This window comes from Carettochelys insculpta, chromosome 8 (assembly GCF_033958435.1).
Source record: "Carettochelys insculpta isolate YL-2023 chromosome 8, ASM3395843v1, whole genome shotgun sequence".
Classification (NCBI taxonomy): domain Eukaryota; kingdom Metazoa; phylum Chordata; order Testudines; family Carettochelyidae; genus Carettochelys; species Carettochelys insculpta.
Window position 1 is genome coordinate 42732827 of NC_134144.1, and position 25513 is coordinate 42758339.

General features: G+C 39.0%; 1 protein-coding gene across 1 annotated transcript in view; it reads right to left on the reverse strand.

The window, feature by feature from the left end:
• PSMD14 (proteasome 26S subunit, non-ATPase 14) overlaps window positions 1-17117 on the reverse strand; it is a 64247-nt gene extending 47130 nt beyond the window's left edge. Inside the window, exons 1-3 of the mRNA XM_075000909.1 lie at window positions 17009-17117; window positions 8092-8206; window positions 5275-5326 (exon numbers count right to left, since the gene is read on the reverse strand). Of these exons, the coding sequence (XP_074857010.1) occupies window positions 5275-5322 (48 nt within the window). The 5' untranslated portion in view covers window positions 5323-5326; window positions 8092-8206; window positions 17009-17117. The remainder of the gene's footprint in view (window positions 1-5274; window positions 5327-8091; window positions 8207-17008) is intronic.
• Between the last annotated feature and the right edge of the window lie 8396 nt (window positions 17118-25513).

Consider the following 25513-nt stretch of genomic DNA (forward strand, 5'->3'; position numbering starts at 1 on the left):
TGCAGTTTCAGTGAAGTATGAATGTGAAAGCCAGACTGGAGATTGTTAAGAATGGAACTGGAGGAAAGGAAATCAAAACGGCAGTTCTTCAGAGCCCAATAATCGAGATACTGAATAAGAGTAGAAATGGAAGGTAGGGTTGAATTTTGTACAGGTGCTGAAAACAGGGAGATCCAATATCCTACACGGAGAAAACAGTCAGTGGAAGTGTGACAGGGTGAGGTCACAGAAGACCCCTTGGGATGTTGCCCTGTGTGTTCAACAAGCCATTGACACCTGTCTTCTTGCTCTCTGGCGCTCCCCACCATCCTGTCCTGCTAAGCTAGATCCTCTGGTCTTCCACCCACCAAGGTATAGAGTTGTAGTTACTGCCCCCTGCAGAGCAATACAGACACTATTAAACCACAGCTCTGGGCAGGTGTAGTTCTTGGGCCCAGCATCCAAGAAATCAATTCCCAGATGGATCAAAATCCCAAATAAATACATCTCTTTGTGCAACACGTTTGCAGAGGGAGCACTCTAAATAAGCCCCTTCTATCACTGAAAGGGAGAGATGCACAATGGTAGCCCTCCCCCAGTAATAACAATTTACACGGGGCTTGATTATAAAGCAAAAGCTTTATTAAGCACAACAGTAGGAGTCAAGTGATAAGAAAACAGGCAGATCAAAGTGAGTTACCAAATTAAACAAAAGAAAATGCATAACTAGTTCTAGCCTATTAAGAATTGAGTTATTTGTGAGTTCTTAACCTAAGCAGCTGCCTTTATATCAGGTAAAAGCTTCCAGGCAGAAAAGATCGTATCCTGACCCAGGTCTCTAGGAAACCATAAAGCACTTCTATTTCTTCTTAGGGCATTTTGTTAGTCATTGAAGTGCTACATGACTGCTGTTTTGTTAAAACACAGACTTGCATGTCATCAACAGAATGGCCCACTCCATTAAAGTGCTGGCTGACAGGTTTGTGAATCAGGAGTCTTTGTGTCTGTTTTATGCTCATTAATTCTTTGTCTAAGAGAGTTTGAAGTCTGTCCAATATACAAAGAATGTGGGCATTGTTGGCACCTGATATCATGTATAATGTTAGCTGAGGAACATGAGAATGTGTCCGTGACTCTGTAAATAACCTGGTTAGGTCCAGTGATGGTATCTCCAGAATAGACATGTGGACAAAGCTGGCAACGGGGCTTATTGCAAGGAAAAGTTCCAGGGTTGGTATTATTGTGGTATTGTGGCATTGTGTATTGGTATTGGTATTAGTGGTATCTAAAAGGGTGTCATAAGGCAGAGGGAGGGAACTTGTTCTTCCTTGCCTCTGAGGATAGAACAAGAGGCAATGGACTTAAATTGCAGCAGGGGAGGTTCAGGTTGGACATTAGGAAAAAGTTCCTAACTGTCAGGGTGATCAAACACTGGAACGAATTGCCAAGGGAGGTGGTAGAATCTTCAATCACTGGAGATATTTAAGAAGAGGTTAGATAGATGGCTTTCAGGGATGGTCTAGAAAGTGCTTGGTCCTGCCATGAGGGCAGGGGGCTGGACTCAATGACCTCTCGAGGTCCCTTCCAGTCCTACTCTTCTACGATTCTATGAATACAGACTAACATGGCTACCTCTCTGTTACTATTCTTAGGGTGTGTCAAGGCAACTTCCAAGGCAGGCTGAAGACCAAGATGGAGGAATCCCAGGTCCCTTTTAAACCTTCCCCTGTGAAGGGAATTCCATTTTCTCTTTGTGTAAAAGTACGCTCCAAGATGGAGCCTGCCACATGAGCAGGTCACCTGTCCACGTCCTCCGTAGGCAACCAACCACTGCGATTTGCTGGACTGCATGTTTACAGCAAAATTCCTCAGATGTGGATGGACCCCTCATTGTCAGTTAAGTACTGCTAGCATCTGACAAGCCATACTGTCACAATAGGGTAACCACACCACCTGTTGAGGTCTTCATAGACACAGACATTTTGAACACAAATATGTAGACAATACTTATAACTTCAACTACACAAACAAGATTTACAGATTCAGCTGATTATGCCATCAAAAACAATAGGTTACAAAAGGCATTTTGTCCAAAGCACCTGAGTTATGTGTACTTATATTCATAACCCATGTTCCATGAAGCAAATTGGGGTCCATCACAAGAAAGACTTGAGAAAGTCAAAGGTGGTGCAAGAAGCAAGCGTAATATTTGATAAGCATAGAGAAATAGGAGTGTTTCAGTAAGATGATAAAGTCCAAGCAGAAAAGTCTGAACTTGTGGTTTTGACTCAGCATGGTCATGGATCTTTAAGCAGAAGTGCACAGCAGCAGGAGAAAAAGTGTAAAGAGAGATGCTGAGGGTTTGAGGCAATGACCTTGTGATGGGAGAAAGTATCAAAAGTCAAACGTGCTACAGAGCGGAGTGGAAATAGAACAGCATGTGCGGATGTTGAGGTCTTAAAGGTAATGGAAGGAATTGGTGGCAGGGCAGAGCGGAGAGGAGAAGTGGGCAATACTGAAGGAGATGAGGGGGAAATTTGTGATGGCAATGATTTGGTCGGCGAAGATTAACTGAGTGGCCATTTTGTTAACTGAGAATTGATCCATTGTTACATAGCAAATAATGTGAGCTACTGTCATAGACAAAGCGATCAATTTCAAATGAAAGAATGTTCTAAGACGCCAGTTACCTACAGCTATTTAAAACTGCCCTCAGAAAAACATATTAAGTTTGCTCTTCTTTATATGATTCTTCAGTCTTTTTTTTTTTTTTTTTTAAAAACTATGAGGTTTAACTTTTAAAGTAAAGCCAACAAAAACAGAAGTAATTTGTAATGGAATGATTAGATAGAGGAATGCACAATAGTTTCAAGACAAGTCCTGGCAGGGATCTCACTCATTATGTAAAAGAATTAAGTATTTCCAAGGCACACCTCCCTTTATTCTCAGTTTAACAGCCAGCTGATTTCAGTCTGGAGTTTTACTACGAGCAAAAATATCCAAGATAAAAACTGATAACTTAATCCATCTCCAGTTCAAATTCAGGCATACGCCAATACATAAACCAAGGACATAAGTGACTTTCTCCTACTGATTTAACAAACCAAAGAACTGCCAAAGTAGCCATGACATTACTCAGCTGAAGCTGCAACCTGCAGCAGCAGCAATGTAGTTCCCTCCAATACACAGAATTTTAGTTCTCTTTTTAAAATCCCTTCACTCTCCCATAGACTTCTTCAGGAGACACTTTCATGTTTAAATATGGATAGAAGCTCAGCAGGCCAGGTGCTGGAGCAGTCTGTAAGGCTTATTTTGAATATCATTTTATTGTCTCCTGTATTTTATATTGGTCTTCAGATTAAAATTGGGAAATTTTAGAGTTAGCCTAGAGAGTTAACTGTAAATCTGAAAAACAGCTTTGATGTGCATCAAGTTCAGAGAGGACTAAGAAGTGAAAGCTTGAGTGATTAGACTACGCATATGTTAGAAAAATGAAGAGTCATGAAGCAGACTGGCAGCACAGAGGAACAAGAGAAATCTCAGAACTGCTTAAGAAAGCGAAACTAAAAATAACTGAGTTCTGCTTTGAAGATGCACTAAAGGAGCATGAAGAAAATGTTAGTTGAAAAAGAGAAAATGTAACAATCACATATGAAAAAAAAGGTAAAGAGATCTGGCCACCCAGCCAGTGGATATAGTTCTACATATGCCAGAAAAAGTATATCGAGTGCATCAACATGATGTACACCAGTGGTCTCCAATATTTTCAAATCATACCCCCTTCATGTCTATCTGTGCACCTCCTTGGGGGCCCCCAAGTGGGGCTGTGGCTCTGGACTGGGGGTAAGAATGTTGAAGTTAGGCGTACTGCTGGGGACAAGTCTGAGGATGAGAGTAGGGCCAAGAGCCAAGGCTGGGAGCAGAGTGGGGCTGGATGACACTTCCTCTCCACCCCTCCTGGGGGCTGGCCTAGCCCATGGGAATGCCTTACAGATTGGGGGACCACTCACGTCCACCTTCCTATTTACTGGCGGACACTTAGGAATGCATTAGAGAAAGGCAAAAAGCTGTGAATCTGAAGAATTTACAACTATCCCAGGAATTATATCAATGAACCAAGGACTTCAATACACATTATTGTGAAGGAACCAAATATCAATGAGAAATACGGGCTAAGTTAATGTTTGTAAAGTATTAAAACCATTAAGGGGCAGTAAACGTAAGCCACCACACCAAGCTGAGTTCCTGGATGTGGCCTATGGAAAGTCCACTTGAGTCATGAGAAAAGGAACTCATTCCAGGAGATGTAGTGACTATGATGCAGCTCACAAAGCTTTACTTACCAAAGACTGGTGTACCTGCATATTAATGGTTCCACCAATATGACCCAGATACACTTTCCTTAGACTCCAGGCACCCTGTCCACCCTCCCATGGCAGACCTTGCCTAATTCCATTGCATCCCAAATTTGCTTAGGGCAAAGCAGCTCATCTCTCTGAAGAGATGGAAGTAATGTAAAGGAGACATGCATGTATACGAACATTAAGGCCTCTGGGCAAATCAGCTCGAAAAACACAACATACAGTAGTATCATCTGGTGAAATAAGGTAGAGAAGGCTACACATTAGTTGAAAAGTTTCTGACAGGAACTGAACGCTACCAGAAAGGCCCTTACACCACAGCAGACAGGTTATTAAAGAGGGAAACATTGCTGTGTTTAAGAATTATATACATACATGCACATATAAACAAATGCATGTGAGAGTCTTCTGGAAACAATTCCAATAGCCTCTACAAATCCATATGAGAATAGGTCATCATGGTATCTCAGGTGTTATGAAATCTACTTATTAACTCAATCACATGAATGGTACTTAAAGGTATTCTTATAGAGTACGCTGAAGATTACAAAGTCAGTTTTATTGAACACAGTATAATTTGCAATTTTTGTTTTACTCTGTTTAATTCTGCAGACAAGCCTACATTCAAATGGACTATGTTGTTTCGGCAACACATGAAATATTGAAACAAATCTTACAACATGTATCATGCTTGTAAACATCAATTTTAAGAGTTCGTAGCAATGCAATGTGTTCATAGCAATGCAATGAATTCTGATGTGTCAATGCAATTCACATCAGAATTCACATAAAGACTATACAGTAATGGTTTCTATACATTTACATTACAAAACACAAGTCATTTGTTTGCTGCTAAAATGTTGAGTGTATTGGTAACTATAAAAATAAACTATAATTAGTGTAAGAAGGGCATATATGTAAGTTGTATACTAACCTGTCCCAGCCCAGGCATGCCTCCTCCAAGTCGTAGAAGTCTGTCCATATTTCTAGAGAACAGAAACAAAGGAAAATGTTCCCAGGCTCTGAAGTATTTACTAAATTGCTATCTATGAAATTCACCTTCAGTCACTCAGTATGTCAAAAATATTGGTGGTAATTACAACACAACATCAGACTTCCTGTTAATTAACACCACATATTAATTCAAGACGCTGTCTTCCTCGCTAATTAACAGACCTTATTTTATGGCTTTGGTTTTGGGTTATCCCAATAGCTCAAGATAAGCATTTTCGTCATACTTTTCAAAACTTTTTGTTATCATACAATATATGTTTTCCTGGTACCCAGAAAGAGCATCTGCATGGGGGAAATGCCTAAAACATATTACAGGTACCACTGAGTTCCCTTTAAATTTTGTCCAGCACGCATAAATAAAACTTAATTTAAAAGTAAGGCTGTTTTACATCCTCATTAGTAAGTTCTGTGCTAATTAACTTACAGCTTGTCAGTTATCATAAAAACTGCATGTGAAAGACACTGAGCAGATTATGGATCTTTGAATTAGCATCCAAAGCTTTTTTTTAATGAACTCATTATACTAAAAGAAATACTGTAAAGTAAACATCAAATGCATTTTGCTTGAATACATGGGGCAATATAGTCATTTCATGCATTTAAAGTGTTGCATAGAGAGAACCTTAGAATGAGACTATTCCACCAACAGAACTTAACAGCTCTTTCTAGTAAAGTATTACTTCAATAGCTACACTTTCCCTCTTTTCTGATCTGTAGGACAATGAAAGAAATGATGTATGTTTACACTACATTTCACTGATCATATTCTTGTTCAGAAATAACATACAATTTCTAAAAATGTGTGTGTGTGTGTGTGTGTGTGCGCGCGCATAATACAATTATAAATATACTATATCAGGAATATCTCAGCAGTCTTTCATGGCTTGCCTGTTTACCTTCCTTTTTTATCTGCAGCACTAAAATGCAGGTAACTGAACTGTTAGTGGTAACACACTTCAAGTTCTAAGCCTTAAATTTTAACTTGCTTTATCAGATTTAAAAGTGGAAGAGTTACAGTACAAAGCCAAAAACTGATTCTTTAATACCATACGATTTCTGAGCAAGCCCCATCTTGCACAACACTCTGGCTCAACACTACAAAGCCTGTTCAAGTTTACCATCATACCCCGAAACAGAATGAAAACATCAAGTGACCATATTTCCATAGCAAATGAATTTGTTCCCAACACATGGAATATGCAATCACAAAAACACCATCACACAAGCAAAACAAATTCCAGAACTTTATGCAGACAAAAGTACAAACAAAAAAGGGGACATGATCAAAGGAAAACTTGAAAAAAATGTAAAAAGTGTGAAGAGTCTTAAAATCCTGAGAAACAATTTTAAACTACATATTAAAACCAGAACAAAATTTGACCTCCCAGTTAGAGAAATGTTAGCAGGAACACCATTCATCTTTTGAAAAATATGTATATATGTATTAACTAGCTATTTGTGGAGAACTCTAAAACTCAGTTTTATTTTGAATTATTTTTCTTCATTTTAAGGGAAACAGATTCAGCTTGAGATTATTACTCAAAAGTCAATCATAATAGTTTTCACCATTTATGTCATTTACTTTTTATACTTCAAACAACCTGGACAACGTAGTTTGGCCAGTGTTTTTATCCAGTCAGTTTCACTTTCAAGCCCTTGTGCAACAGCAGAATAATGCTGTGTTTGGATTCCCTTTTGGGAGTTTTAAAAATATTCTTTTTTAAAAAGAGAACACAAAAAACCTACATTTGGAACCTACATTATCGGAAACATCTCTTTTAAAGTATCTAGAATAATGACTAGCTCAATTAAGACAGAGGAAATAAAAAAGCCACAAGTTAATGCCTTCATTTTCGAGTATGAGTTTAGCACTCATGAAAAAAGACCAACAGTCATGGAGAGCCAAATTTCTTATCTGCAAAAAGAAATCCAGCACAAGTATAAGCTTATCTGCACTGTGCCACTAATATCTGAACACTGACCAGACAAACCAATAAGTGTGGAAAGAATAATTCCCCATACATAATTTATTTCCTGGTATATCTGATTCAACTGCAAAGCATACCTATTAATGACAACTGTGCTGTTTTTTGCGGTGAGAACACATGTCCATCAGGACCTAGAATGACCCCATAATTCATATTCAGGTAAGCCAGAGATGTATAAAAGGATAACAATTTTTATTCACTACTAGCCTGGGTTGGATCGCAACTTTCAATGAAGTGGAGAAAAAACCCAATCCATGGCTGTGTCTACATTAGCTCCCAATTTCGAAGGGAGCATGGTAAGTAAGGTGTCAGGAGATTACTAATGAAGTGCTGCGGTGCATATGCAAGACTTCATTAAGCTAATTCTCCCCCGCAGCAACTTCAAAGCAGCAAATTTCAAAGTGCTGCCTTGCATATAGCCGTGGCTAACCTGCCAGTACTTCAAAGTGCCTGGGCTACTTCAAAGTTGCCGCAGGGGTGAAATAGCTTAATAAAATGCTGCACATGCATGGGAGCACTTCATTAGTAATCTCCTGACACCCTACTTACCATGCTCCCATCGAAATTGGGAGCTAGTGTAGACAAAGCCCATGAGTTATACAGCTTTAGTCCCCAGATAATGCTTTTACAAGTCAAATGAAGTACACGTTTTGTTTTGAAGTTACTGATTAAAAATCAGAACCTCTCTTCTGTTTAGGTAACAAAGTTTGAGATGAGAAAAAGAGGAGGAACAAATTTTAGTTTCTCACCTGGCACTTTAGTAGAGCTTTCCTGCTTTTATCAATACAGTCAAATAGTAATCCTTACTCCAACTTCAGCTCCCACTTTTTGAATGTGTATGAAGAAGTTTCCTATGCCTTCTCCCTTAAAAAAAGGAATGCAGTTGTAATTTAGAAACAAGAATAGTTTCATTACTAGGGTTTTCAAGGAAATTAGCCATTGGAAACAATCAAATACAAAAATGAGCTATCCTCAGGATTGCATTTTGAACTTCCTTGGAGTTTTAGCTACATAACCTCTATTTCAGATTTTTAATATGCCATCTGGAACCTCTAAGCTAGAGAACTCCATGTACTGCATACACAATTGTCACATGGATAGACATTTCCCAGTCTCACTGTAATATGGAAAGGTAAAATTCAAGTTAGTATTTTAATAGCTTCTCTTTCTCTCCAGAAAGCTAAACAGGTTAAACCAGTAGTTCTCGAACTGTGGGTCATAACCTCACTTTCCAAGGATCTCTGGGGCCAGCATTAGATATGCTGGGACCCAAGGCTAAAAAGCCTGAGCTCCATTGCTACCTGGGGTGGTGGTGCTCAGGTCCCTGCGTGAAGACATTTGAGAACCTCTGGGTTAAACCTTTGATGTAAGCCCATAAATAGCATAGGGTTAGCATATCTGAAATTTCATAAAAGAGGACAGCCCTAACAGGGAGTGTATCACTATCACTTTGTATTAATGTACTATATACACCATGTTCTAATTTTTTCCATCCATCCATAAAAGTGACTTGTTATGTTTATGTGAGGATATGCCCCACCATTAGAAACAAATGCTGCTGGCTGTGGGCACTCTGGTAATCAACTGGGAGGCATATAAATCTCTCTTGGGCAGTTGCCCAAGTGCTCAGCTTAGAGGGAACACTGTAGGTGTTACACGATCATCTTAAAAAGGAAAATATTTGTCCCTAATTGTTCGACAAACCTGTGAATATTCCAGATGCATCAACAATTAATGCTGCAACAAGCTTCTCAATTTTATGCAGAAAAAAGTCTTTCCCTGATTAAATTTAGTACCCATGTCTAACAAAAGTTTGTTGTTTTTTTTTTAAATGGTGCATTGTCCACTTGGATACTTGCTACTCTTTCTGGAAAAAAGTTTCAAATCCTCTAGTTTTAAAATTGTGATTTTTTCCCAGCATTCCAGACCTCTACATCTGTAGTCATCCATCACAGAATTCCACATCTCAGAAACAAATTAGCTAAATCTGAAATTTTAACAACAGACAAGATAACAGTTTTTATTCATTCGTTTTATTTTCACCGAGAAAAACGAAGACCCAGGGTGCATTGATTTAAATCAGCAAGAAACATCAATTTAAATAATTCATTTAATCTTGTTTTGCATTTGAAAATTTTTTTGAACAAAAACAAAAGGGCTTCTCCTCACTGGTTGGTTTAACGATTAATACATTTTGATTGGCAATCACCCTTACACTAAATTTGATACCTTTTGCAAACTCACAGGACACATGATATTGAAACAAAATTAGCCAATTACAAATGTCACATTATGTAATGAGAAAATGGTGAAGAATATTTTGTTACCTGGATTTGTATTAAGTTGCATTTTTACTGAAACCAGAATTTAACTAAGAATTCTAAAAAACAGCATTTTTTTAAATGTAAGAAAATGGTAAGTTTATCAAAACATGTCTTGCATTTAAACCTGATTTATTAGACAAGGGAAGCATTAACTGTAGTTAGTGACAGATTGTTTCTGGTTATCAGAGGCCAAATCTTCCAAAGATGTTTAGGCATCTAAAGATGCAGACAGGCACTTTTACAATCCTCACCCCCTTCTTTTTTCCTCCCCCTCCTACTCCGCCCCCCACAGCATATCATCTGTGTCTTTATTAGAGTTGCCACATTTTTAATGCCTGGTAGTGGGATCTCTGAGGCCTTGCCCCACCTCTTCACCCCAAGGATCTATCCCCACATGCCAGGCTTAACATATACTAAATGGCATCCACTCCATTTGTTAAACTTTTGAATATCTTTTTATTGTTTTATAACCCATTTCATGACATTGATACATGATTTCTATGTATCTGTTATCCCTATCATACAAGATAAATTTGCATGGTAGGATACAAAATCTGTATTTATTCACGCCACATGGGGAAACAATGTTTATCGGCTTATAAGTGTACAGAAACTTTTTAATTTTAACAATAACAAATGCACTAACAAAGAAATTGAACTGTTCACCAACACTGGGTACATCAGTATTAAACACTGCAACAGTAGGTGACAACTTTAGAATATTAACTCTCAGCTCGAGTTTAAAAAAATGCTTCTTTTTTTTGCCCTTACAAATTAAAGCATAGTATCAGAAAGATCCAATGACTGATCAACGGCATTTTCAAGAAATTAAACAACAAGCTATATCAGTCTTTCATTGGCTATCATCAAAGATACGATTTAACGAGCCTGGGCTTTGAGAAAGTATGCTTTCCACTCTCAACTCATCAGCAATGTGAGAAGAATTCTCAAAGCCATCCACACATTAGGAAAAGCATCCTTCAGCTCTGTATCATGAATGCATCAGAGCATCTGGAGTAGAGAGCACATCCCATGTGGCAAAATGTGAAGTGGCAGTGTCCCATGAAGGGTTTGTACCATTGCTCAAAAGTGTTTTCCTGTCTACTGCCAGCTCACCATAGTCATATATAAAAAACCTTGTTTGATGGACACTTTAGAAGCATCAACAAGGTCCATAGCTTCTTTACAAATTACTTGATATTAGTACTCATTCTCACACAACATTTTTCAAGAAGCTCTACCAAACCAAGCAAATTACCATTGAAATTACCACTGGGTTCAGTGAATATATCCAATGAGTCTTGGAAAGCCAAATGATTCTTTGCAAGAAAGAGGGTAGTTGAGATCAGACAAGAATATTCCTCCACTGATGGGTTTCTACATTAATAATGTACTGTTTTTCTGTGACTATGTATTTTATTCAGTTGGAGCCTGAGCTCAGCCTCAACCCAGTTAGGATAGGGTGCAAAATGGCCAAGGATACTTTTTACATTGCTTCAGAGCATCAACTAAGTTAAGCCAGTAATAATACATGGAAAACACAGGCATTCTTGTCAAATATTTTGCAACAAAAATGCTTTTTCAGCTGATTTCAAGTAAACTAGCAAAATCCCAATTCAGTTCTTCACCATTCTGGAGTACTCTTTTACAGCGTTACTGAGAAGAATCACGTCTGTTCATTTACTAGAATAGTCATATCCTCAGTTTTGCCTGGCCTCATCAAAACTACATGATCAACATTGAGAAACTTTAGGATTGCTGGCCATGAAGCAGGACCTCATGCATCCATTTGTGGAGTGCAATTTTTCTCACTGTTGTTTCTATCATCATCTGAGGTTGATTTTTCTTTATCGTTTCTCTCTTTTTCACGTAAACCAGATTTTTCTTGGTCATTATTCATTTTCACGTGAGCCATGTTCTTCTTCTTCATCACCCTCCTTTATGTCACCAGGAAAGCTGAAAAATTCTTCATTACTTTCCTCACATTTCCATTTCTTATTTTCCAGCAAATCTGTTAATTCCTTAGTAACAGGATTTCTACCATTTACACTTCATTCCTCAATTTCTTCTACACTGGGACAATTGCTATTGCTTAAAGCCTACCTAGGTTGCTCTTCTTCAGGTATTTTCCCCATCAAATTTGCCTGGTGCTACAAACTAGATTGCAACAGAGCATTTTGCTTCCTATATTGAGCTTCTGAAGTGTTCTTTGGGAATGCCTGATAAATGTATGTTTGAAACAATTCCCTTCAAACATTTTATTTTTCTTGCCTTTGAGCCCCAACCCTGAATCCCCTAAGCCTTGCAACACAGGTTCTGTTTGGGTTGCCTGCCCTTAAATTCAACAGTGCCTGCATGCTATGGCCCTAATGCGGCTGCACTATCTCCTTTCTTCTGCTTGGGGTTGCCACAGTTTAAAAAAAAAAAAAAATCCAAGCTTATCGAAGGGTGCCCAGATATACATCAAAATACAGGCTGTCCAGGTGAAAACTGGAAAAGAGGCAACCTATTCATAAGCTGGAACAAGGCCACAAGCTTCCCTGCTAATTCAACTACCAATCAGTTTCAGAATACTGAACTAACCAGTAAGCCAAAGGAAGAAAAATATTCTCTCTGCACACGCTAGCTAAACTACCACCAGAACTAATGAAACCAAAAGCACTTCTGCACACAGAAACTTACATTTAGGAAAAGGTAAGTACCAACATTTGTTCTACTGAAAAGAGAAAACATAACATACTTACTGCAGTACATGACACTGACATTTTGTAAACCTGATTTGAAGATTGTTTTTCTTCTGATTCTGTGTATAATTAAAGCAGCACTCTACAACTAATTAAAATTTGTTGAGGGGTCATTTATGTAATGCACTTGTTATTAATCTAAATTATTTCTAATAGATTATCGTAAATTTAGGCCTTAACCTAGGCTGTCAGTTTCAATTTTTAACAGACATTAAGAATACACTCAACTTATAACAAAATCCAATTTAAATAAAAATAGCTGATTTTTAAAATAAATAGATTTTTTATACACTCTGGACAGGTTTGTCAAAACATTACAGATATCTGTTCTGACACTGCTTTCTGGCTCTGCTCTTCAGAGCTCCCCAGTCAGTTCCTACTGCTGGGGAAGCAGGCAGGGTGGAGTACATGGTATATTGCCTAACCGCCCTCCTCAGTTCTGCTCCCTACCTAACCCCAGCACTGCACTAAATAGGAAAACCTCTTATTTTCTCACAGGCAAGTATGAGGTCAAAGAAAAGTTATACACTACGCAGTTTGGTAAAATCTCAATTTGTTTTCTGATTGAGAGTAAGTTTGAGGAAATAGATGAACACACTGAATAGTTCCAGGTTAGAAATTAGAACACACATGTGTGTTTGAGCAAGGTCTACAAGTAGGTAGTGTGGATGTGACACTGATTTTGCAAGTGATTTTTGATTTTTAGTAACTGCACCAGTTGAGTGCATTTTACTGAAGTACTGAAATTAAAATATTGATTATGTACTATCCTGTGTAGCAGTTTTTTTGCTTCTGAACTTCTGTGAGGAGCAAGAGGACAGAAATGCTACATCTTTAAAAATATGCACTGCAGGAATTCTTGCAAACTGCTGGTTATTTGTTTGAAATGAGAAAATCTTTTGAAATTTCAGTACAGCCATGAAAAATGTGTCAAGGACTGTGAAATCTGGTCTTGTGCGGCCTTTTACTCTGTATTATACAGATTTCATGGGGGAGACCACAATTTCTCAAATCTGACCCAGAAGAAAGTTGCAGGGGAAGTCACAAGATTATTTTAAGGGGGTCATGATATTACCACCGTTACTTCTGTGCTATGTTTAAAGCTGTGTGGCCAGGCAGCAATGGCTGCTGGCTAAAGGCCAAGCTTTGCAGGCAGGGGTGCAGAGGTAAGCATGGCAATACCATATAATGCCATCCTGACTTCCACAGTGTTGGTGGCAGCATCTCTGCCTTCCGAGCTGGGCTCCTGGCCAACAGCCACTGCTCTCCAGCTCCCCAACTCTGAAGGCAGCATCGCCACCAGCACGGAATACTGCAACCAGTGGTCTCTGTAAGGTGAGTGCTTGGGCAGCCACCCAGCTGATTAGCAGAGCGCCCACAGCTTCCTACAGCAGCAAGCATGTGTTAGTATTGGTGGTGCACATCCAAACATGCTTCGGTGCGCACAACAAGACTAGAGGGAAAATTGACTAACACCATCCTACAGTAACCATACAACCACCACACATTTTAGAATTAGGACCCCTACAATTACAAACACGATGACATTTAAATAGCTGAAATAATTAACTTTATTATTTTTAAAATCCTATGACTGTGAAATAGGTACACAGAGAAGAGACAGACCTTAACTCTAAGATTTCAACATTATCTTTGTTAAGACAGTAATTAGCACATTTGATGATCCTGGGATCGCTGGAACATTTAGGAAATAGCTACACATTCAAAAAAACTAACCAGGAGTAAATACAGGGACTAGATGAGTGGCCTCCCAGCTTTTTACTCTCATTTTCCTTATTAGTAATAAAATGTGTCCGCTTCCCCTCACCCTTCAGGCCAGGAAAGAAGCTGTGAATGTGATGGTGGCTGTGGCTAGGATGCAGAAACCAAGAACACGGACTGGCAGCCCTTCTCCCACAGCTTCTAAAATAAAGTAAGCACTGTACACTTCGCATTCTGTATTGCAACCGACAAACATTTTGATACTGTAAAAATACATATTTTGATACATGCAAAATATGCTTAAAGTAGCATACTATTATTAACAGCATGATTAAAACTACAATTAGTGACTTTTTTCCCTCACAATTGTGATTTTTAAAATCATCTGACAGTCTTACAAGAAATAGTTCTGTGCTAGTAATTTATATTCTGATTCAGTTTCCATAAAAGCTAGAGCTATCATACACTGTTAATGTTTTCAAATTCTACTGAATGCCGTCTAACTGATTACTTCAAAACTTTTACAAATCCATGTCCAATTTCCACGTGGTTCCTTTTTAAGTGATAACTTCATCACAGCAAGTGTAAGCATGTTAGAGTAGCAAGGATCTATCACAACAGGAGATAAAGGACCACAACTTTTTCCATGAACATCTAATAAAGTAATTTATGAGCAAAGATTAACCCACTTGAGGTCCTATCCATTCCAAAACATACAGGAAGAGTTCTGGCTGTTAAATATGTTTGCAAACCATTTTCTGGACTGCTTAAGAAATCTATCAGGAGAACATCCTTCCATCTTCCCATATCGAAGGGATCAAAAATTATGCTGTTGTCTGCAGTATCTTGTGTCCAATCACAACTTTCAGAGTTAGGAATGTGATTCACCGCTCAGACATGCAGCACCTCACACCCCTAAAGGGGGAAGAGACAGTTTTCAAAATACTGATAAAACTGGGGCAGATTTCCAGTAGTTCACCAAATATAAACATAGTTTTTAAAACAAAATAATTTAAATCACAATCTGAAAATACATGCTTCACCCTTTGTGTTTCTATTTACTATAGTTATGTAAACAGATTGAACAAAAAGCTGAAGATACATATTTGCCTGATATACTTTAGACATTTTACCAGTAGGCAAAGTGTTAAAATAATTCAGCCTAGAAACACTAATAAATTTGTCCAATATTACTACTGAATACGGTTCACCACTTCTAGTTTTGGTCATTGTATTTCCTTTGCTGGCTTCACTCCACTGTTTCCCCTATACAGATTGTCTCTTTCTCCTCTATCCCCCACCCCTCCTTCAACCTTAAGTGTCCGCATCCTGCTTTTCCCCCTCTCTACAGTGTGTTCTACTTACAGTATTTCCCCATTTTCTGCATCTTGCTTCCTGAGTACTACATAAATAGCTGCACTGAAAGCTGCCAAGACAAGTCAGTTTTCACTCACTACTGCTGCTGTTTGACAATGCAGCAAGTAAGTGTCAAGTCACTGGGCATATCGGCAGACTTTGCAAGAAAACACATAGCCAGTTTATGTTTCACTTGAATTTAGAAGGGTCAATACCCAGGATAAGAGCACTTTCAGAGGTTTGCCCCCTTTAGAGCTAAGTAAAACAAAGGATGCTCATCAGGAACATTTGTTAAATAACAGGCTAAAGTGCTGCTGTACACCTTTGAGCAAATGCATCCTTCATCCACGAAGAGCTGCATTTCAGCTGCCCGTACAGGTTGAACCTCTCTAATCTGGAACTCTCTTGTCCCACGTGATTTTAGTCAGACAGACAATCACTTATCACAGGTGTTTTCTGGAGTCCCATAAAGTTTGTTTCCAGCCACCAGTCCTGGCTCTCAGTGTTCTCTGCTGTTATTTACCTGTAATTCACCCCAAATATCTTTTAAGAGCCCAGTAAGCAGTAGAAGTGTTGGTAATGCTGTCAGACAGTACAACCTCCTCTGGTCTGGCAAATTTTCTGTCAGAACAATCAGGTCCCAAGGGTGCCACACTAGAGAGATTCAACCTGTACAGTGACCCCTTAAGTAAATAACACTGCTACAGAAGTAGAAAAGGTCACTGCTTCCCGTTGACATAAACTTGCAAACAGGCTGCCTCCAATTATCTACTGTGTAGTAGTATCCATATGTGCAAGGAAATCATACAGTCCTTGTATTCCAAGAACAGTACATGACAGCAATATTGTTATGGGCGTACTGCATCACTCTCAGGTTCTCGTTCCTTGCACCGGGACTAATAAGGTGCATTATTACTATATTATTATATACTAACCCTATTATTACTATATTATTATACAGGGTGCATTAAAACAAGCTTTAAGATAACCATCAAGGTCTGTACATGCTTTTTATTGATAACCCATATAAACTACTGCACCCCTTATCTCTCCTCTCCTGTTCACAACGAAGTCACCAGGCCCAACTGAACATAGACGGCAAAGCTCTTTGACGCAGTGACTACGCACTCTGTTTCCGCAAGGCACCTTTGGAAGCTCGGACGTGACAGAAATCAGCAGAGGATTGCCCATTAGAGACTACCAGGAAAAGGCACAACACGAGGCCAGCTAGGCCTGGGAGACAGGCACATCGAAGGTGGCAGGGAAGGAGTTAATGCTCCTCACATAAAGGGCAAGGCCACCAAAAGTCGCGACACTTCCCCAGCAGGCCGCGACCCTAACCCTTACACCCCAGCCTCCGGGGCCCTCCCCACAGCGCCCCAGCTCTGCCCCAGCGCCCAGCCCCGCGCTGCGCGGGCCCTGCCCCTTCACCTCGAAGACGGCGCAGCAAAGAGACCCAAGCACCAGGCCAAGCCGCGGAGGGCCACGGACGTACAGCCCCGAATAGGCTCTCTCCCTACCTGGGGCTCAGACCCTTCTGTAACCGCTCCACCAGCGCTGCAGGCCGCGATGAATCAGCCAAATTTCATTCAAACCCAGTCCGCCCAGGCCTCCCGAAAACACTTCCGGGTTGAGAGGGCACCTCGCGGTTTCCGTTCCCATACCAACAGCCAATAGCCGGGTGGGGTCAGAGCCATGGCAACATAGCCCCGCCCCCGCCATGCGTCAGGAGCTCCCCTTCCTCGGCTCTGCTGGCGCACGCTGGGGCACAGGAGGGATGCGGGGCGATAGGCTGTTTGCTCGCTCTAGGTAGAGCGTCCCTGGAGGGCCAGGCGGTGGTTGCTTTGCAGGCCGGGCGCTACCGCTTGTTCCCTCCCTGCCCGTCTCCCCGAGGAGAGCGCCTCAGAGCCCGGCTGGCGGGGGGCCGCTGGTACCCCAAGCCCGCGGCAGTGCTAGCGCCGGGCATCTGGAAACGCCTGAACTGGGGAGGAAGCAATCCGTTCCCGATCTGAGCTTGGGGCGCATTGCGCCAGCACCTCCTCCCTGCTAAAGTGTGGGCCTGGCCCCAAAGCATTAACAGGGGGGAGGTGACCCTGAGGAATTTAACAACAGAAATGGGGAAAGTACCCAAAAAGTTACTTGAGTAAAAGTGCAGCTGCTTTCACTTCTGGATACTTGAGTACAATGAAGATGTGCGTGCGTGCTTTTACTCAAGTAGTTTTCCAGAGGGGCTGTGGTGCCTTGTACTTCAGTGCATCCCTCCTCCCTGAAAAGATGCTGTACTTTTACTCAAGTAATTTCTTGGGTACTTTTCCCACATCTGTTTAACAAGCTAGGTGACTGGGCAACAGAGTCAAAGTGAAATTCCTCATCCTGCTATGCAAAATGATGCACGCTGGAGTGGGAAAAATTAAATCAGTCAGGTACTTTCCACTCTTCTAAATACCTGTACTGTGTCAGCAGGAGAAATCAATGAAGGGCATGACTGTATGGAAGTGGCTTGGCATCACCGTATACAATTTAATAGATACATTGATTTAATATGCAGCTGCAGTCAAAAAGCTAGCAAGGTATTAAGAAGTCTAAGAGGTTTGGGGATAATACAAAGACTATTTTAGAGCCTTTATATAAGTCAGTGGTGCAGGTTCATCTGGAATATTGTTTATAGTAGTGGCTACTTCATCTAAAAATTAGTGTAGGACTGGCAGAGGGTCAGAGAAGAGTATGCAAATAATCAGATGCTTGGAAAAATGCTACTGTGAAGAGAGACTGAAGCAATTGGGATTGTTTACCTTTAAAAGGAGACAAATCAGAGGAGACCTAGTACATTTTATAAAATAATAAATAGGCTAGAGAAGATAAATTGGAGACTTGTTCTCCTTATAGCACAAGAACAATAGGTATTAAAAGGTGGGAAATTCAGAACTGATATAATGATTTATTCCACACAACATCTAATTAACCTGGTACTTCCTGCAACAGAAAGCTGTTAAGGACAAGAACTTTAAAAGATTTTAAAGGCATTGGTCATTTACACATATCAAAAATATCTGGAGCTATAATTTTAACAAATTCCGAAGGAGATATTAAACTTTGCACCTTCCTCTGAAGTATCTGGTGCTGTCCAGTGTCAGAGGCTGGATGATGGACAGGACAGATCTTGTGCCTGATCCAGTACAGCAATATATATTTTCCTATGACCATCCCTGAGCTCTCTGTAGTTGTAATATGGCTTGTGGGGTCCCAGGTTACCTCAGGGCCTGAAGTAATGATAGCTGGGGATGTTCAGCAGCTCACAAGATGGGGAATTATAGGGAAGCTGTAGAAGAGAAATCATGCTATAAACTCACCCTGTAGTCTCACCAACACACATTCTTATTTTGTTCTTTTAAGGACCTGTAACAGCTTAGTATCTAAGTCTTGTACTGCCATAGGGACACAGTAACTCTGATACTAAGTTCTCAAAGTATGACATTGAGCATAGTGTACATGAATAGAGACAGGAATTATACACACATGCTAATTAGCTAGACTATTATTAGTTTTAAAGCAATATTCTTATAATTTTTCACTTGATGGCTTTTCAGATACCACTTTGAAGGATTTTAGTGAATTAAAATGTGTCATTTTTTTAAATGTCCTCACATATAGATTTCAAATGTTGGTTGATACCCTGAAGTAGTCACTTATATGTCTTGTAACTGAGGCCAGTTCTATGAATTAATCACTGTTTACAAGCACAAGTTGAAGAGGGGTGAGGTTTAAAGCTGACACCTATTTTAACAAAAAGGAGCATTCTTGTACGTTCTTCTGAATGTCAAACTAGAGCTATTCAAGTTTTACTGCAGTTTAATATTTCAAGGTTGCTTTTAATTTTATCTCTCGCAGATCCTTAGCTTCAGACAAACAGGAAAGGAGCATCAAATAAGCATTTTTAACCTCGGCTGAATCGCTAAGAAACTGTTCTGGTTTCATTTGAGTGAGAAATATTGCAAAACTATTTTTTCCACACTTGTTTGGTATTTCCATGTTCAATCTCAGCCAAAACCAGGAAGCAGAAAAATAGAAATAAAAATTTTTAAAATTATTTTTTCCAAATTCTAAAAAGGGATTGATTTAAATTTGCATCAAAAATTGAAATGGTTTATTTAATCTGAATTAGTTCTCTGTGCTATGTATTTTAGGTTTTTCAAGTAGTTTCTCAGTGCTTACAACATTGGTACTTTCAATCTCCTAAGCTCATTATAATATAACTAGCATCCAAAATAAGAGCTCACCCAAAATTAGAAGTGTCACAAAGGAATTTGACCATGTAATACAGATATATGTGACCTTCCTCTATAATGTTCAGCATTTTTTATGTCAATTTGCACTAAGAAACAGCCAGATAACCCCAGGTGTATATGATAGAGGTAAATTTATGCCTAATATCAGTATCTTAGCTCCACAGAAATCTCCATTAAAATGCATTGTCTCCACCCTGCAGGTTTTTACAGAACTCGCATGACATTTTAACACATTTTAGCTGTCTTCACTGTATTTCATAATGAGATACATTTCAGAGGTATGTCTGAGTATCACATTCAGACAATACAAGAATTTGCACCATGTTTCAATTAGACGATTAAAATCTCACTCATTTAACCTGGCAAAGCTTGGTCACTGTGCTGCTGCCATGAGAATCCTGACAATCTTCCATGTTTTGACATGGTCAAAAGCCCATTAAATAAAAGATAAAAGGTTCATTTCTTGCTTATAAAATTACGAGAGTCAGCTATGCTTTGAATTCAGTGGCATTTAAATCTTACAGAGTTTTTCTTGATTTTTATTCAGTTCTTGATATTAACCCTTATATCTCCCTGAGTATTCAAAGTTTAAGCATTGTGCACCCCTAAGAAGTCATAAATGCCATATTTAACTCTCACTTCTCTTCAACTCATATCTCAAAGGAATACTGCATTTTTTTGGAGAAAGATCTGTAAATCTCTGCATTTCATGGAAGGAAAGAGGCCATCAGAGTTAATGGGTATAGCTGTTCTTTTAAAGGGAAAATAATATGCTGGGTTAAATCCTTAGTTGATTTAAATCTACCAGTGCCTATGGAGCTGTGCTGATTTATGCCAGTTCTGGATTTGGCCCTTCATCTTTAAAATACAAAATGAAAACAGACTTTCATTGTAATTCTTAATTACATTTCGAGTCATAGTGTTGACTTTTTTTAGATATACGTTTATTGAAATTTTATAAATAAATATAGATACAGAACAAGAAAAAAGAGAAAATAGGAGAAATATTTACATTAGAAAGTACAGTGAATTAATTGGCTATATAAAGCCAATATCATAGTTGTTACTTATGACAGATGGTATTTTATATTTTGATATACAAAAGATATATTCTTAATCATATATGTCAAGGAGAAGAGACCATATGTTGTTAAACACTTCCAAATTATCATTTAATATGAAGGGCACTCTCTAGTGCCACCAAATTCCTCACTGTTGCGGTCCAAATAGCATAAGTACAAAGGAGAAGATTTCCATTTAAATATACCTATTGTTCTGGCTTTCCCTGCAGATTGGAGTAAAAATGCTCAAAATAATACTTCTAATAAGAATTTTGCCTCTGAAAAAATGTTAAACAGCAGGCTGCCTGTAGGTTGTATAATGTTGATGATTATATAAACTTTTCTGGAGGGGCCTGCTAGATTCCCTAGTATTGTCTCAGGCTTAACTCCCCACTCCTGAGCACTTTCAGATCCTTTATAACATAATTCATCTTCTAACTAAAGAAAGCTGGGTAGGGCCTCTATTGAAGGGATGACAAACAAATGCTGGGTCCTTTTCTGAAATCACTGAATACTGTCTTCTGCTGGGTCACTGTGTATGATTTTTGTACTCCTTATCCATATCATTTGGCTGAGTCCAGGAAATAAAGATCTGAGTGGATGGTGATCAGCATTGTCTGTCTCATGAGGGATTTTTTTAAGAGGGTCTGGATATTGCCAAAAAACTGAGCCAATGAAGCCAACTGAATGAATCTTGAAAGGAAACTATCCAAAAACTATAGAGGAAATGGAAAAGATTAAGTCTTCCACACCGCAGGACCAAAGGCACAGAATATATACAGTAGATCCCCAACTTACATGACTTCAACTTACATATTTCCTGCAATAACGTGAGTTAAAATCATGAGTGGTGGGGAGCCAGGTGGCAGCCTGGCTCCCAGCTCCCTTTGGCTTGCACTGACCAGTGCTGCTGTGGGAGCCAGGAAACTGACCCAGCAATGCTGCATCTGCTCTGGGCTACCCGCCACTCACAGGAGCAAGGAACCAGGTGCAAACAGGACCGGGGGACCCAAAGGCGGCAGGACCACTCCCCCATCCAGTCCTGCCTTATGTGAAATTTGACTCACACGTGGTTGCCCAGGAATACAACGTATGTGTAAGCCAGGGGTTTACTGTATACACATTCCTCAGGGGAGACTGCAAACTTCTAGATGAAGCCATTCAAAACCTTTAATACTATTTTTATACACACAAGAATGTCACTTGTGGGAAAGGTACATTTTTACCAGCTGCTAGAGGTGACCATTGTTACAGGTCTTCAAAAATAAAGCCAAGTCATGTGAATCTGGACAGTTAACAGATGGACACATTATTTGAGATATATGTAATAACCAAGTCAAAACAAGGCTATGGTGAGAAAAGAACAGTAGATATTTGCAGAGCTAATGGACACTGCTTCCCAGCTGAAAGTGTTAGCAAGCAGTGAAAGAACTGAAGTCTATCTAATTAAAAATGCATACTAAGGCACAAAGATAAAAAACAAGAGTAAACAAATGGCAGAGACTAGATTTGTTTTCAGTAAGTATAGATGTAATCACCCCTGGCAAAAAGGTCCAGCACAAGGGCCATGGTGTTATATGTACAATAAACGAACCATTCTGCAGAAATGCGTTGCTCTCTTCTCAGCACAAATTGAAAATATCTACAAAAAGCAAAATATATTTGTCAACATACAGAAAGAGGAAGCAATAATGATGAAGACAACATAATGATTCAGAGAAAAGTCTTTGCAGAGTCTATTAATAAACTTACAAAAATGGTTCTACAACAAATAGGTTGTGACTTCAGAAATAATGATCAACATTCCCTTTCAAAATAGACACTGGACGTAATTCTCAATCAGCATATGCAAAAAATTAATGACCGACTAATTTTAAAATCAAAAGCTAAGGTTGCTTCTTGTAGGGAGCACAAAATGAAACTAATGGGCAAAGCCACACTGGCCTATCTGCATAAACACAGCTATCACAGTAGAGTTGTACTACTCCATGAGAATAGTTAAGGAGCATATGTCTATATTCTAAATCTATTTTCACTTTTGATAAGAGTTATGTCAGTTTTGATTTGATTCAAATATGTTTAGTCAACATCATCAATATGGCCTCAGCACCTGATGTGTAACAATACACAAGATCGTATGAGGACCTTTGAAGGTCTAGATGGGATAGAAGTTGATGATCTGCAGATTTGAAGTAAAAATCATCAACAACACAACAAAGGACAGATTAATATTCTACAGTGTGTATGAGGCTATGTCAACAATACTACTTACACTGGCAAAATGTATTTTGCTCGGGGTGTGAAAAAGCAATCCCCAGAATGATGTAAGTTATACCAACATAAATGCTGGTATAGACAACACCACGCTGGCAGGAGAGCTTTTCTTGCCTACTTAGCTATGGCCAATTGTTGAGAGTGCTTTAAGTATGGCAAAGGAAGAGCTCTCTCCTGTCATCATAGAGCAGCTTTATGAGAGATTTTACAGTGTCACAGCTCCACTGGTTCAGCTGTGCCACAGCAAACTCTCTAATGTGCACATAATGGAACAGAAATAATTTTGCCAAATCTCACTGAATGAGATTTCTTACATAGCATATACAAACAGTGACAAAGAAATTTTGATGGACTCAAGAAAGCTAAAAAGAATTGTACAAATCAAAAGACTGCACAGCAAGGAGGCTTAGAGAGATTCACGAGCATGTTAACATATTTAAACATCACTTCCTAACAATTTTTTTTCACAATTAAATGCTCCTCTTAAAATGATACTTGGGACTTGTACACAAAGGCACTGGCAAAAGAAAAGCTTTGGGGAATGTAAAAGAACTGGTCACAGAAGTGTCTAATGTATTATTTTGAGATTAAGCAAGAGCCTAAGACCAGAATTGATTCAAGACTGTGTGTTAGAATTCAGTATGCACTGATTCCAACAGCTTCTGTGACAGGGCCTCTCACTGAACTTGTCAGCAATGTTCAGAAAGGCAGCTGCAGAAAGGTTGAATGTGATGCTACTGACCCTGTCCAACCTCTGCAATTCCATGAAGCTAGTGGGTGAGCTTGGCATCTGAACCCTGATCCCTATGTGCTTATAACACATTTCACTTCTGCTAAATTGCTAGGCTGGATTAGAGGGAGAGCAAGTGCAGTCCAGCGGATAATGATCTTGTTTCTGGCTCTGCTGCTGACTGCTGTGTGGCTTTGGACAGGTCAATTAATTTCTCCATCCCTCTGTTTCAGATCCTCAGTGGTTTATATATTTCAAATGTAAACTGTCTGACAAAGGGGGAGCCTCTTCATTATGCGTTTGTACAGTCCTCGCATGATGGAACCTCTGTCTTGGTTGGGCTCTCAAGGTACTACAATAAGACCAATAGTGAACAATTTGCTAGATTAAAGGTAGGCATTGCTTTTCCTCAAATTCCAACTAGGAGGGGCCAATGTTTTTGAAAATAACTATTTAACTCAGTAATATGAACTAATACTTTGTACTTCAATAAAATCAGTTGTGAACAGACAGACCACTAGAAGCAATATGCAAGTAAAATACTCCTACCTGTGAATAAAAAAAAACGATGTTCCTTAAACAAATATATTTTTCATACATATATCTATGCCAGTTTGTATAATTGTTGAGTGATATATTTGGTTTCATTTTTCCAGGTTGTTCACAATTACAATTGTAGTAAATGTTTAAAATGAGATTATTTCATTTTCTTGATTACACACACAAGATTTTTCTCACAAGAATTTCCTAAAATATAATTTTGATGCTTCTGCAGTGGGTCCTCACCATACAAATAATTAACATACAAATGTTAATGGGAAATATTGCGTGTGTAGGTACAGCGCACAAGTCAAGTGAGGTATTTTAATAATATTGGCTATCTGCCATAAATCAAGACGGCAGCAATTTATTCCCTCTCACTAGTTAGCTTGATTTGGTTGATTAACACTTGCAAACTGACTTTAATTATATGTAGTAACAGTTGGTATTTGGAGACCTAAATATTTGGGACCATGTGGTGACAGTTTGAAGCTCCATTGTATGTAAGATCTAAAGAAACACTCTTAACATTGGCTAGATTTCTAATTTCAACCACTTTTACAAATTGATATACCTCCAAATTTCGCTCTTCATTTAAGAGCTCTCATTCTGTAGTTTGTGTTACGGTCTACAGTTCATTACTTTATGGTCACTCTTCCATGCTGTCCAAGATATGTGTGCCTCAAGGACTAAAATAGACCACACTCTCCATATGGATGCAGGCTGTCAAAAGTTAGATCAGCTACAGATTTTTATTGTGAGGATAATCAAACAACAAAACATGTTTATTAATCTTCTTGGAATGTAGGTGCAAGCTTTATGGATGTGCATATTTATTTTTGATAAAAGATTTGCCAATTTAGTTTGCTCATGAGGAGCCTCACAAACTGATAGTACAATCTTCAATGCAACCTGAAGTGCTCTATTTCTTGCACAATTTGTGTTAAAAGTACATTTAATTTTGTGTTTGTTACATATTCAGTTATACTGACCGATGGAGAAAAATGGTCTCCCTTGTCCAGTCCTTTTGAATAAATGAAAAATATTGAAGATCAGTGAACAGTCATAGCACCTTCTAAGTTATTATGAGGAACCTGGTTTCATTTACAAAAAGTAGGTTAAATCCAGAGAAGT